The sequence below is a fragment of the Akebia trifoliata genome, chromosome 8 (assembly GCF_017979445.1).
Source record: "Akebia trifoliata isolate Shusen 1 chromosome 8, ASM1797944v1, whole genome shotgun sequence".
NCBI lineage: Eukaryota > Viridiplantae > Streptophyta > Magnoliopsida > Ranunculales > Lardizabalaceae > Akebia > Akebia trifoliata.
The window spans coordinates 37,851,047-37,866,598 of NC_141382.1; the positions used below are offsets into that span (position 1 = coordinate 37,851,047).

The 15,552-nt window shown below is 35.6% G+C and overlaps 1 protein-coding gene across 1 annotated transcript; it reads left to right on the top strand.

The window, feature by feature from the left end:
- The first annotated feature begins 40 nt into the window (after positions 1-40).
- Positions 41-14,231, top strand: LOC147396701 (uncharacterized). Its single transcript, XM_086451753.1, has 10 exons — positions 41-322; positions 3,000-3,341; positions 3,865-3,937; positions 4,098-4,210; positions 4,425-4,509; positions 4,716-4,788; positions 6,801-6,856; positions 12,232-12,297; positions 13,706-13,771; positions 13,857-14,231. Exons 1-10 carry the CDS (start codon positions 156-158, stop codon positions 13,935-13,937), a joined length of 1,122 nt encoding a protein of 373 aa, XP_086307879.1. The 5' UTR covers positions 41-155; the 3' UTR covers positions 13,938-14,231.
- Positions 14,232-15,552: the final 1,321 nt, after the last annotated feature.

Sequence of the window (15,552 nt, forward strand, 5' to 3'; positions counted from 1 at the left end):
GATCCGACCATAAAGTAGTATATTCCATGATCCAGAACTGGAAGCAAATATAAACACACGTGTACTGCCCTCAACACTCTTCATGCAAGCAAATCTCAGCTTCAGCACCAGCAACAATTGCAGTGAAGTTCTTCCCATCTCCAACTTAGTTTACAATGTCTTTGACCTCGGTTTTCCACAGACATGGCGTCTCCCTTCACTCACCACCAATATTACAACCACTACTGTATCGACCCTACATGCATTTTGGTGTCAGTTATAAACCGTTTCTAAAGCAGAGATACAAATCTGTTCCCTCTCTCTTCAACTATAGAATATCTCGGTAACTTCTTCACTATCTTCTTTACTTATGAATCTTAAATGCCATAAATAGTTTTTTTAAGGCAGAGAGACACAGATTGCCCATAATTATGCTTCAAAGAACTTAGAGCATCTCCAACTCACATCTTCAAAATTTTCCATCAAATTGTCAATCTTCTTCAAATTTGAAGATGGTGGTCCCCTCCAAATAAATGTTGTAAAAATTGAATCGATGTTGGGATTGAAAATTTATCAAATTGATTGGACTGGGATCAGACTCTAGTTCAATTTGATTGGATCTTTTTTTGTTTACTAAAAAAAATACAAATACATATACCATTTTCTAAATCACCTTCATTTATTACTTCAAAAAATTGGTTGTTCCATAGTCAAACTTATTTTATTACAAATTTTGGTCGGATTTGGTTGAACAACCGGTTTGGTCTGATTTTTAAAGCATTGAATGAAAGGAATTTAGAATAAGTTTGACCAAATTAAAAACATGTTGAGAATGCCAAAAATGGCATTTATGAAAAAAATGGGGACAAAATAGTATTTAGAAAAGGTGAATAGTGATTTAGAGAGGCCCTTCAAAATTTCTCTCCCCCTGCTCCCACTTTATGGATTTGAAGCTAGATGATGAAAATGGTCACTTTGGGTTTTTTTTCCCCCTCCTACTCATTCATCTTAACCAATGCATCATCCCTTTGCATGTGCTTACTCAATAGTAGGTTCCAAGATGTATGCTAGTTGCAAATGATGTATTGTTAGTTGATGGAACTTAGTTATGATGTGCATAAAGAAGAAGGGCTGGAAAAAATAGATGCTAAGAAATACCTTGAAGCAACCCTTTTTCTTACCTTGGTTCTATTATCCATACGAATGGATTGATTGAAGATATTGTTGTCCATGTATTAGAGTTGGATGGTTAAAGTGAGGTGCTTTGGGAGTCCAATTTAAAAGATGTACCTCAATCAAATTAAAAGAAAATTTTATAAATGTTGGGCAATAAAAAACAACATGTGCATAGATTGACCGTGGTAAGTAGCAACGATCTATGGGTGGAAGAACTAGGATAGATAAAATTAATATTGAACACATTAAGGAAATTGTAGGAGTAGCTCCAATAAATGATAACCTTGAGCATTCCCCTGGCCATTGTAGAGGGGAACGAATGGAAGGCGTATCCTTTAGGATACGACTTCTGTTGTATTTCACTTGGATACCACAGGCGTAACTTGTAGAAGCACTCTGGGCTTTCCTTTGTCAACGGCCTAGACAGCTCTGATGGATTCAATGTTGTTGCATGACTGGAGGTGGGGCATTTTCCATGAGTTCCTTGACGTTGCTCCATAGGACACAGTTTCGGTGTCGTTGAGGCAAATCCCTTGTGCGTTCCACCACCTGACCACTGGGGGAGGCAATTGTTGTATTTGTTGTAGCGTTGTCAGTATGTCCCTATTCGTTTGTGTGAACCAGCACACGATCTAGTTCTTGGCTTCAAGGGGATTCACCGAGTGCGTCTTTTTTGGGCCTTCTTCTGGTGTTTCCCTGGCAGATCTGGCAGCGACCTGTTTATTGTTACTCTAATGTTCGCTGAGTACGATGCTTGGGATCCAACTCCCCAACAGAGTCGCCAAAATGTTGACGAATCGAAAATGGATTAGGACTCAAAATGATCCATCCCTCTCTTTGTAACCTCCTACCCCTTTATACCCTTCTCAGCCCAATGCTTCATTGCCAAGTGACATTGTCCTACAAGTGCGTTTTAGCCTTCCCCACTCTATGCATACTTGCCACATGTAGCCTTTCCATTGGCTTCTCATGTACACATGCTTCGTGGCCATACGCGCTCAAACTCTTTTTGTTTGTCGGTGATGCCAGCCAGGCGGGTCCGTTCCTCCAATGGGGTCTCTACATGTGTCATCACATGGATGTCTTGTCTCCCTGGTTTTGACTAACAACAGCCAAGATCATAACCGCTTAAACACAGAGCCACTAATGGCAGGAGGCCACGTGGCCAAGGGAAGTCTGTCGCTGTTCACATTGAGCCCTTGGCTACGTCGAATCCCTTTTTTGCCTCAAGGCATCTTGAAGCCCATATGGTGCCACACACGTAGAAGGTGCTTGTGCGGCATTGCATGCGTGAAAAGCGCCTTTGTCCCTCATGCACACCTATAAATCTGGTGTAGTTCTAAATATGTTGCAAGAAGCCACCACTTTGGTCAGGTGTGAGTCAGTTTGAAAGGACCCAAGAGGGATCCTGGTTGCTATTAGCATTGGGTGTTCCATATCACACATTTGAAGTAATGTCTCTATTTTGTAAGACAAAGTTTTGGCACAATCTTGTGCTTACCTTTCAGGAAGAGAGAGTTCTTCTCAACACACACTATTTGTTTTGACAAATATATTACATGAATGAGTTAAACTAGTTCAGCAAGTCATTACTTTACCTGTTTTCTTTGTTTAGTGTATAGTTGGCAGTGGAAGTGGTGAACAGTGATTGCTGAATTTTTATCTTTGGAGCATCTTGAGGTTCAATCAAATTCATCGTGTCATTTTCATGCTTTTTTGATCGAGTCATCTTATGGTCTAGCCTATGACGTACTTACAAGTTACAACATAATTCACCAGTGTATTGCTAAATTATGGAGCATATAAGATGTGATATACTGATATGTCTCATTTGACATGAACAGGGTTAGGAGCTTTCATTCACAAAATGAAGGAAACTCCGAGCCTTCAACATCCGGAAATATTCTAAATGGACACGACAGTGTTGTTGAGGAGGTGCTTGGAGATGGAGAACTTGAAACCAGTAGTCAAGAGAGTTCATTCTTAGCAAAAATTGCAATTGCTCTGGGCATTGCTGCAACAATCACAATAATATCTATTGGCTTCAAATTGTCCACCCAAGGTTCAATTCTCAGTGTTCCAGTTGTTATCCATGGTACATCAGCTTCGGCTCCGTCTGCTCCTTCTGTTGGTTTCACTTTGAAAGCTTTCGGATACCAAGTTGTACTGCCAGAATATGCACCAGGGTATGCACTTCCAATCAGGAGTTGTTTGTTAGCCCTTTTTTATATACATCTCCTATGTAGAATTGTTCCAACTCTATTTGACACGCCATATAAACACACAGTTACTTTCAATTTTTTGAGTGTACTAGAGTTCGCCTGTGCCTACGGCAAGGGCATCCTCATTAAGGGCGTAAAAACGGGAAAATAATAAAGTTGGTGAATCCCACTCCACTGTAGTTGGATGGGACGTTTATACCCCATAACTATGGTTGGAGTGGGACCCACCATTATGTTTTATTATATTGATATTTCCACCTAAGGTTGTGCCATAAATTAGCTTGTATTGATTGTATGTTCATTCATAGTGGAATGTGTAAATTTTGATGGTTCATTAACTTGTTGTATAGCCAGCCATGGATCGCTATTTATGCACGTCTCTGCAGTTTAACATTACAGCTTGACGGACATTGCTGATTGCCTTACTTCTTCATATGGATTCTTCGGATGTGGATTTTGAGATTTCTTACAAAACATTTACTTGCAGATGGATCTACTTTTGGTTGCTGATGGCTGCTGGGTGTGGACTTTTTGTCAGTGAAGAAGCTCTAAATATTTGGGTCTGTCTTTTGTACTGGTACTTCTGTTTCACAAAACTCAAACTTGTTGATATCCTTTTACCCAAATTTCTTTGGATATTCTTTTCTCAGCCTTTTTTCAGTATTTGGGTTTAGCCCGTTTGATATCACAGAATAATCCATTTTCCAATAAATGATGCAGGTCGGCATATCTATAGCTCGTATGTTGTCTTTGGATGGCACCTGGAAGTCCTTCGCAGAATCTTTCTCAAGGAATGCCCCTTACATAATATCAACAGTTGTATGGGTGTATTGGTATGCTTATTCTACATTTTTATTTTTTATTTTACTTTTTTTGTTTTTTGTCTTTTACTGCTAGGCTTTTACATAATTAATTGTTTTTAAGAAATTGAAGAAGATAGATTGGGCTTTTCCTGCCATGGCTATATATAGTCAGAAGCATTTTCTTGCGTTATGATTTATTTTTACGCTTTGTTACTGTATCTTACATAGCAACATAAACTTTCAGGGGAGTGTGCATTAGTGACATGATACCATTTTACCTTGGGAAGCTTTTTAGGCAGACTCGAGCATCTGATGATGTTTGTTCTAAGGTTTGCTGCCACCCTTTTCACTTTTGATGTATTATCTATCTGTTTTCATCATTCGTTCATCGACATTATTTCATATATGAATGCAATATTTGCACTGCTTCATTAAGCTAAACAATTCAGTCATGTTTAGCTTTCCTACTGAGCTAGTAAGACAATCTCTGTCTTGTTATGTTAGCTTAAATTTTTAAGTCCTGATGTAATTGTAGCTAGGGATTGATAAAGAGAAGGCAGTAAGCATCACAAGGGCTGTGCAAAAATATGGCAATCTCATCGGTTTTGGTGAGTTTTGTGAGGTGGCTAACATTTAAATGCAGGAATTTTATTTCCATCTTTCTGTATGCATGTATTTACATTCGTTCCTCTGAGGGTGCTTAAAAGTGAAATAAACCTGCAGAAAAAAGAGTATACCATCTTGGATATTGATATGTGCCACTGGTCACTTGTATTGTATTCAAGTGTCTTCTTTTGATCCTTTGACTAGGGTGCATTAAATCCGACAAAATATTACATCTTGTGATAAAATATCTGTTAGGGATTTGGTAATTTCAGTCTTTGTCATCTGTGAATGCTGAAAGAATGTGACTTTCAGACGAAAGGTGGTGAGAGTATGAATTGGTTATACATGTGGATTTTTGTTCCCTAGCTTTCACAAGTACGATACATGATGCAGGAGCTCCGTGCACAAGTTTAGGGCTTAAATTCAGATTTTTCTAGGTTTTTCTGGACCTCATAATCATCTCCGAAATCCACATAAAATGTTAAAAAAAAATTTAGGTCATTGGTCTGGCCCACTTTCAGCCAATTCTAGGGTCTAATGCCACATTCTAACAAAGCCTAATCGTCAGCCTTTTGAAATGATCCTTTGAGTTTGTTGCTCAGTCCTAAAAGATAGGGATTATTGTACTGGAAAACCAACACTATTTCGGAGACATGCTATTCATACAGTCCAAGAAATGAGAATTTGTGTGGTTCAAACCATTCCCAAGTGAACCCCATAACTGTTCTAAAATTTAGGAGTTTTTTTTGTTGGCCAATTACTTAATAGAGGTGATGTTTTGGTATAAGGGCATCCTAACTAGACATTGGGAGTTCGTCTTAGTTTCTTGCTATATGTCTTGATTTGTTTAGCCTTTGTCTCATTTTTTCTTGGTCTTGAGGGATTCTAACAAGAAAAATTGGATTTTCAACAGACCCAAGACATATCTCAAGACAAGAGTCTTACTTTAAAACAAATTGGTACATGGTCTTAGGAGGAATCTCAACATCTTGGAGATGGACACTGCTGCCACCCTAATTGCATATATTTGATCTCATGAGGAATCTCAACATTTGGTACATTGATGCCAACCTTGTTGGTCATCTCAATGAGATTCCCATATTTCATTCTAATGAGGATAAGTGATTGTAGTCGAGAAACCGAGACTATTTCTTTACCATTAGATCCTTATATTCTGTCTTCAAAACTAAATCCAATTCTTCTCCCAAGTTACCATTTTCCCCACTTCTATCATTTAGGAATCCAAAGTCCCATCAGAAGGGTCATCTCGACCTCTTATTGATGTATTATTTATGTTCTTAAGAGAAATCTTTATTCATGAAGAAATTTTTTTAACTTAGTTTCCCTCCATTCCAACACTTTAGTCATATTAAGTCCTTTAGTTGTTTACCCCAAGGGGTTGGCTCAACGGTAAAACTAGCGACATGGGTTTGCTCCTTCAGGTTGTGTGTTCGAAACTAGGGGGCCTTCTTACTTACCTTGTTGCACATTGGGAAACTTTAGTGGGGTTGGGGCATGCAACCGTAAGGACTAGTCCCATCCCCAAAAGGGGTGTGGAATATCGTGCATTACCAAAAAATAAATAAAAATTCCTCTAGTTGCTTCTTGTTTAGTTTCATGTGCTTTTGGAAAACAACTTATGTCAATGTTTGACATAAATGTTTACAAGTGGCTAAAACACCTTTGCCAACTAATGAAATACAATTAGGTGCATGGTGAAGAATTATATTCCCTTTTTTTTGAATGCTCGTTGCTTCTTACTAGTCCATGGATCCTAAAACTTTAGGGACATTATTTAGTAGGTTAAGAGTTGAGTAAGAACTAAAAGGACCAATAATAGAATCTTATACCTCGTTCATACAAAGATATTTTGTTCTTTCTTTTTTTTTTCCCATCCATATATGTTTTATGCAGTATGATTGACTCTTTCAATATGTGTTTATCTCAATTATTCTTGAATAGTCATTATAATATTGTTCCCTGATAAATTTGTGTATCATGATTGTTACTGCAGTGGAACGATTTTCCCTTGGAGTAAGAAATCCAACATCTTTTTTAGCAGGGTCATTGGTTAGTGATTCTCAATTGGTTTATACACATTTCACTACTATTTACATGAATTGTTTTACTTAACCTGAACCAATGCTGTTTTATAACTATAGATGCAAAAACTTACACTATCTTGAGATTCCGACTGAGCTCTGATTCCTCCCTTTCCTGTACACCTAGTTGTGCTTGCAACAACACCTCTCCGACGCCAAAGTCAGATTCTTAGTACAAGAAAGAAAATAATATTTTAGAGTTTTTAGGGAGAAAATTGCATACCTCCGCAATGTCCTGTGTCTTTCTATTTATAAGGGCTTTTTTCATGATTTTCTCAATGATTTCCGTTCTTTCCGTTTGAATTGTTTCCAGCCTTTTGGGATTTCTCTTGATTTTCATGAATATGGTTAAGTTTTTTATTCTCAGAGATATGATGTTTTCGAACTTTCGTCTTAGACCCTCGGAATCTCAGTTGAAGATGCCAACCGACCCCCCTTCTTCCGATCTCCTTTGCTAAATCAGATATTCGGCAGAATCGTCTCGTAATTGCCACATGTCATTTTCCGAAAAATGTCCTCCACAGTAACTATGAAAATTCTCTGCCCATCGAGTGTGTCATTTGCGTCTTCTTAGTTTCAGTCTGTACTTTTAGACTTATTTTTATTACTATTTTTGCCATCTCTTCTTATTTTTGTGAGCATTAGGGTTACTTGAGTCGTGCTTTAATCTTTGACCTTGATTGTTTTGATGGATGAGATTAGATGAGGGTGTTGAGTCTTATATGAATAATTGTAAAAACACTATTCTAGGCTTATTAGATGAATAATATTACCGATTTTTTTATTTTTTATTTCTCCAGTGATTGGTGTTGGTGTGAAGCTATTTTCTTATTCTCTTGGTGTGATTCCAAGAAATTAGTATAAAGCCATGACTATCCTTTTTGGGGCGATTCCAAGATATCATCTCTTTCCTTTTTCTTTTATAATTCTTCTTCTTTGTTAACCTAATCCAGCCCCCAAACATCACAGCTGAATCATCCAATCTGCCCATCTTCTTGTCCATTACTTCTTCAACTTAAACCTTGTTGCATTTTAAAATTATGACAACCCTAGCCCAATCAAACTACCCTTTAGCCCTCACACTTGCTATTCCAAATCAAAATCTATACACTATCAAAATCTATACACTAAATTCTTACTAATTTAATTATATATCATTAATCTCTTCTCCAAATTTACATTATATCGTATTATCCATACCCAAATCAACCTAAACTTTTCACGATTAACCAATTTTATTTTCTTTCTTTCACGGGATTGAAAATAATACTGTTGGGTTTATTGTAAATACTTAAAACAAACCCTATTGCAAAACTTTGCGTATACCCTTTTAATACATAACCAATTGGCATTGTTGGAACTCATCACAATAGCCAATAAAACATTGATATCCGATTGAGATCCTAAGTAAGTTGGAATTCTATCTTCCTTAGAATCCCTTGATTTAATGTTTGGGAATAGCCCTTGACGTAGCGGAAGCATGTGAATCAATAGATTCGATAAGTTGTGTTCAATGGAACGCTCAAAATCAATTTGAATCAATAGATTCAATTCATAAACAAGCAATAACTTGGAAGAAAATAAAGCATAAAACTAAAAAAGTAATTAAGAGAGAAAAGATAATTAAATTGATTGTTTTAATTTTTGGATTTGGAGCTCTTTATATAGATAACTTCATCATAACAACTTACAATCTTACTAAAATACTAAAAATTAACATGCTTGACTTATCTATAACATAATACTAACTTTCTAATCCTATTAGAACTCGAATTGGACATTTCTAAGCACTTCTAATTATAGTCTAAATAATAAAAATGAATTTAAACAAAAATAGAAACTAACAGGAAATAATATTACTAAAGTAACTAAAAAATAGAAATCCTAATAGAACTATAAAATTGAAATCATACTAAAACTCTAAGTAGGATTGTAGATGTCCTACATCAGCCCTGTAGGATTGTGACAGCCTAGGATCATTTTTAATTGCTTATTAGTTTTTCTTATTTTTTATATTTATAATTAGATTATTTTATGATTTTTTTTTGTTCCTAGTTATTAACCTTGATTTTAGGTTCATCAATCTAGGTTGGTTTTTACCGTTCTACATCAATGATAGTAGGGGTTTTTGTGTTTTAGTATTCATTGGAAAAATTGACACTGGTTGGAGGATGTAAAAGCAGATAGCAAACAATAATATTTGGCACTTAGAATCCTACAACTCACTTGATTTTCATTTGAAGCTACATAGTTGGTCTTGAAATGGTTCTTATCTATTTTCTAGCTTCTTGAACTACAGGAACTTAATTCTACACTTACTGATATGGTCAAGGATGAGATGAATTTTCATTCAGACATGTTTACTTGAATAAATTTATTTTGCATCTTCTTATTTTTCAGTGTTGTTGTTATACTATGTAAACTATGATTATGCATGCAGTTGTATTGAGTTCAATGGGTGTATAGGTACCCAAAACACTTTCAAATATTCATTGGATTTGTAGAAATTAGGTTTTGATAGGAGTTTTCTTAAATGGCATTCAAGATGTTACTATGTTATTTTCCAAGTGTTTCTTTTTTGAGAAGAACAAAAAAAAAAAAAAAAAAAAGGATAAAAGAAGAAAATAGAAAAGAGAAAAATGGTCAAATGTTGGCTTCAAAACAATTCAATAGCTAGTTGGAAATGGAGGATTAACCACACACAGTGGCAATCACAAACAAAAGAAACACAAAAAAACTAATCACAAATAATCATAGTTTCCAACCAAAATCTATCTGTATTTCGCCAATCCGAAATGAACATTTAAGTTTGTTCCAAAAAGTTAGGAATGTTTTGGTGTTTTTCACGATACATCCTGTCTCTTGGAATGCATGTATATATTCCCTATACATGTATATATTAACATGATTCTTTTAGAAGGTTTTGAAATGCATGTATATATTCCCTATACATGAGTATGTTTTTTACTTTTTAATGATCAAAACACTAGAGCACTGATTTATGTGGTCCACCATTAAGGAAAACGTCCATAGGCGACAATAGATGATAGCTTCCACTATTGTTGGAATGAAAATACATGCTAAATAAGTCTAAATAGTGGGCTATATAAGCCCCCAAAAAGGAACAACCCCCCCCCCCCCCCCCCCCCCAATTAAATAAAATAAAAATAAAAAAGGAAAAGGAAATTGTGCAATTTTCTTATTATAAAAATACTCTTATAACCCCCAAGCACTAAGACTTATGGGTGTTGGCCCCCTCATTTGGTTAGATATTAGAACCTTTGACAACCCCAAGAGTGAAAAGCATAGAATAGGAGACATCCACACCACATATGACAAGGTATTTTTTTTTTCTTTTCCTATATATTTAAAAAAAATGAGGCTGGTTTAAGGGTTCATGATTCGAGGGGGTTTGAATGGGATTTTGGTTTCAGAAGAAAATTTAATGATTGGGAGATGGAATCTACTACAAACCTCACTTATCCCTCAAGCTCATCTCCATGATGGAGGAGGACCGATGGCTATGGCCCAAAAGGAAGGATTGGTCATTCTCTATTAAGTCTTTTAATCAGCCCTTTGTGCTAGTTCTTTTTCTTGCGTTATCGGAAATTGTTGTTTGGGGCCCAAAATCGCCTCTAAGGTTTTGTTAATAGAAAAAGGTTTTTTACGTGGTTCGGCAAACGTGCCTACGTCCACGGGCTCGGAGAGCCGTTTCATTATAGATCTCAAATTTACATAGCCTCCTCTCCCCCTCTCCATCTTTCCTCCTCCCCCTTTTACAATGGCCTCCAGGCCTTTAAATAGAGAAACCCTAATTAGAGTCTTAACCCTAATTAATTACAATTGACCACATTGTCCCTTATCCAAAATATCAATTACATAAAAGAAAAGGGAAGAATCATTTTAAATTAGGATTTTTCCTTAATAAACTAGAATACTCTTCAAATAATGCCACGTGTCTACCTCGGGATGTGTGTTTATAGTGTAGATGAACAATCCGGATGAAAAATGATTTTATCCCTCAACATTGTGCTTTTGTTGTGCCATGTGACTTGTGCATCTCATATAATCTAAAAGGAAAATTTTATAAGATCACAAGTGGAAGGAATGCGCAATTTGAAGGTTCTAAAAGAGTAAGAAAGATAAAAGAAGAACGAGGTTTGTAGTGAAAGCAGATTAAGACACTTTGATGAACAATATTAGTCAGCTTAATCCAAATTTTGGGAAATGGCTTTGATGATGGTGATGTTTAGGCTTTTCTTTTCCACTTCTCTTGTAATGTTTTAGACCCACAATCTTGTTTTGTGAGAGATTTTATGCATCTTATGTGTTAAGTTTCTATCAACTTGTCCAAGTCTTTGCAACTTCCGAGTTAATTTCACTTTTGAATCTGACCCAAACTCCTCTTTCTCTCTTATGACCAATTCTCTTGCCTTCACCTCTTTTGTTCCAGTTAAGGAAGAAGACACAGCTTTCTCAACCTCCCCTTTTTTATCTTTGCCTTAATACGTAATGAGATTCTAGTTGCTACTTATTATTGCGCACTTAAACTCAGAAAGGAGTTTCGTTGTACTGTTGCATAGTTGAGCTCACAAAAAGAGTTTTGTTGTACAAACTGCAAGGTCTTTTGATGGGACCAAAGACATAGTCACCCTTTTCTCCATCATGAGAGCTGGTAAAGCACTTTTGATTGTTTTCCTGAATAAACATATGGAACTATGCTCTGTTAAAATTACTCTCGTACCTTATCTAACTCTAATTTACTTTGGTATGTTTAATGTCATCTTGTGGATGAGGATGTTGGTCTCATTCATTTGACTGCTCGTAATTGTTTTTGCTCATTTCCAGACTATTTTCATTGTTCAATCCATTGTTTGAGCAGAATTTTACAAAGAAAGCATTGGAATGTGATTCTTGTGATGGGAACTCGTATTGTATCATTCAGATCATATTTTAGTTTGTTTGATACATTGTAAAGCAACTTTGAGGTCATGGATTCAAGTCCAGCTTACCCATCCAAAAAAAAAACCCCTCGTATTGTACTATTCAGATCATGTGTTAGTTTATCTGCATGTAGCCATTGAGCATAATTATTAAAACTAGGTCAGCTTGTGCATGGAGGATGGATGACATCACTAAATTCTGCGAATCATGTATGAATGATTTATTACATTACCGAAATCACATCAAGAAGATTTACCTTCTTTGCATTCCATTTCTCCAATAGTTCATCCTATGTTTTGCTTTAATCACTTTCATATTCTATTGAAACTATAATCTATATGTAGTAAATATTTATCCTATCAATCGTCTTAGTTAACACAGGTGGATTTGTAAGTGCAGGGGATATCTTCTGGGTGCTTTTTCGCTGGTGTTTGTTTTGGTGGTTTGATCACTCTTCCAATTCAGGTTAGTTCAATTTCATAGCTCCAAAAGTAACAAAATCTGTTCTGACTTTATATCCTATTCAATGCTATAATCCAAAATCAAAATTTGTGGTTGAAGAATACTTGATCATAGATCCTTTGTATGTTTGGACTGCATTGAATGCCAATTCTTTTTATCCATGGCATGATTGCTTTACCACTTCCTTCCTATTAACTATTTCCAACTATTTTCTATAGTTTTGAAGAAAATATGAACAATATGCACATACATACAAAAATATGGAGCTCGGTGTGCATTCCCTCACACACTAGGCCTGCTGGTAGTCCGGATTTAAATCCATGTGAAGAGATTAGATACGATTCTTATAGTGTCTATGAGCTTGACACAACCCTTCTTCATCTAAGCTTGAGACTGGCAATGCAACCCGAAAATCAAGGATCTGTAAGGGGCATTTGCGAAATTTCACTAAGTAGCGGTTGTGGGATGGTGCTTAATGAATCACATGAAATTATGGGTGAGAATGATGGAGAAAGGTTAAGAAACTGCAACACTAGAAAGCCAACTTGGTTTCATGGTAGGGTGTTAAACCGTACTCAAGAAATTTCATGAAAGTAAACAAAATCTGCAAATTGCTTTCTTGATTAAGAGAAAATATATGATAGGGTTCCTAGAGAGTTAGTTTGATGGGCATTAAGAAACAAGAAGTTTCAAGCAAATATATTGACATGTATGTTGGAGAAGTAACCAATGTAACAATAGTTTACATTAAGAAACATTAAGTTTCGAGCAACTATATCGACATGTATTTTGGAGAAGTAACTAATATAACAACAGGTTATGGCTGTCAAGGGAATTTTCAGTTATAATGGGATTGCATGTGGGGTCTACCCTATTTCATACCTTATTGGACTAGTTGTGGATGGATAAAATGCTCAATTTAAGGAGATTTTTCTTGGTATATGTTTTTCTTAAATATAGTGTTGGTCAATGAAACTAAATAGTGAATAAATGCAAAATTAGAACCATTAACGCGAAATGTCAAAAACTTAGGGTTTTAAGATAGGTAGAACCAAGATAGAATATATGTGCTGCAACTTTAGTAAGGGCATTCATAGGGGTGAGGAGTAACCTCACATTCAAAGTTTAAAATCTCATCTTTGAGGCAATGCCTCAGTCAGGAGGAAAAACCGAGACCGAGACTGTTGATCTAGAGATTCCAAAACATTTTGAGACAATCCAATATATTCCCGAAGTTTCAAGGTCAATGTTTTGTTTGTTATGGTCTGACTCAAAACTCAAATGTCTCGGCTTAAAAATTTGAAGATAATATTAAACTTTTCATGAACAAATTTACTTTATTTTTCTGTTTTGTACCTACTTTTCAACTTAGTTACTAAATTTATATGTTCATTGTGGTTTCTGAGGTCAGTTGGGGATTGGATTCTTGCTGAGAGAGCACCCAGTGGTGGCCCTTGCTAGTGTTGCAACAGTAGTGGTACACATCATATATCCATTTTCTTCAAGAAATTCCACTTTTGTGTAGTAGTATACTAAGGAATCCAACTTGTACAAACATACAGGGTATCTGGACTGTGTTTCCATATGCCATGGCAACTTTGACGGCATTGTTTCTATTCCTACATCAACGTTACACAAGTTAGTTCTGCTCCGATTTTGCTCATCAATTAAGGAGTTTGCATTGCTACGATGAACTCTCAAGGTACAAGTGGTTTCTCCCCTCAAGGGCCATTCCAGATGGACTCCATTCGATGTGTTTTCCGATGGTAATTGCAACTTTTCGTTGAAGTACCCATCTCCTTTTGTAATTTTCCATTTATTTTTTTATAAATATTTTATTGATCATTGGTGATTCATATGGAAAAATAAAATAAAAAATAAAAATAAAGCCGAAGGTAAATTCTCTTTTTCAATGTCACATCATTCGAGCTTTTTTATCACTTTGAAATCAATCTCATCCCTATGGTGGTTGAGAAAAACTGAACTTTTTTAACTCACGACGATATTTAGTAGTTTTTAAGATGTGTTTGGATACAGAATTGGCTATTATGGCGTTCAAACGTACTGTTTTTTCGGAGCAGCTGATGGTAGCAATTTACCAAGTCCCACAGTGAAAGTAGATATAAACACACTTTCAATAACAAAAGACGTGGCTCTGGATAGAATTGAATCGATGTACATGAGTTGTTTAGTCAACCCCAAATCTTTGTGATCAGGTTTCGATGCTGATTTAGAGGGCTGGATCAACAAGTTCTTTTTTCTTTTTTAAATGAAAAATAAATCGACGATTATAAAAATGATGTTTTTAAAACAATAAAATAAGTGTATCACATAGTTGGGGTTTCAAGAGATGGAGAGTGGCGGATGTTAGGGCTGGTTTGGTTTGTCAGAAAAAAAAAATCATTTTTTCAATTTAACAATTCGCTGATTTATTTGAAGAATTGGTGATTAATTCCAAGAATGGTGAATAAATCAAACAAAAACCATTGTTCGCTATGTTTGTCCAAGCTTTTGAACAAATTGGAAGAATTTTGTGATAATGGTTATAATGCCTCAATAGGGTGTAATCATTGTCATTTTCATTTTTCACCAACATTTTCCATTTTCAACCATGGTTTTAAAACTTGTTTTCTCGTCCATGAATGAGACCGGGTCGTCTAGGACGAGAAACCCGATTTATTTTAGTCATCTCGGACGAGATTTAAAAAAATGCCTTAGAATTAAAAGAGCCATGTTTTTGAGACTACTTGTCAACTCATCTCATTGGTGGATGATACCAAGATCATTCGGACGAAATTTAAAATCATATTTTCAACTCGTGATGGCTTGAGCATTCTCCAAAGTCCTAACAATTATTTTATTTTGGAAAAATTACTTAAAGGACCTTGGTACTGTGACTTTTTTCTAAATAGTCCCTAAGTTTTGAGCTGTCTCTAAACAGTCCTATTATTTTTCTTCTCTTTTCTTAATAGTCCCTCACATTTATAATGTCTTTGAAATACCCAAACTATTATTTTCTCATTTTCTTCACTTAGGTTTTTCAATGGCAATTTCAATCATTTCCGACAATCTTTGATCATGAATGACAAGTGGAGAATGATATTCTCTTAATTTTGAACCTTTAGATGTATTTTTTTTTTCAATGTTTCATTAAAAAACATGAAGAAGGAAGTGAAGATTCTAATTTTTTTTATTTATTTTATGATTATACCGTAACTTTTGATTTGCAATTATGATATATGCATTTTGGGTATTTCA

Excerpts from the sequence above, each read along its gene's own strand:
- LOC147396701 (XM_086451753.1), top strand. The coding sequence starts at position 156 with ATGTCTTTGACCTCGGTTTTCCACAGACATGGCGTCTCCCTTCACTCA. Across the intron at positions 323-2,999 it reads TTCAACTATAGAATATCTCG|GGTTAGGAGCTTTCATTCAC; the intron begins GTAACTTCTTCA and ends TGACATGAACAG. Across the intron at positions 13,772-13,856 it reads CTAGTGTTGCAACAGTAGTG|GGTATCTGGACTGTGTTTCC; the intron begins GTACACATCATA and ends ACAAACATACAG.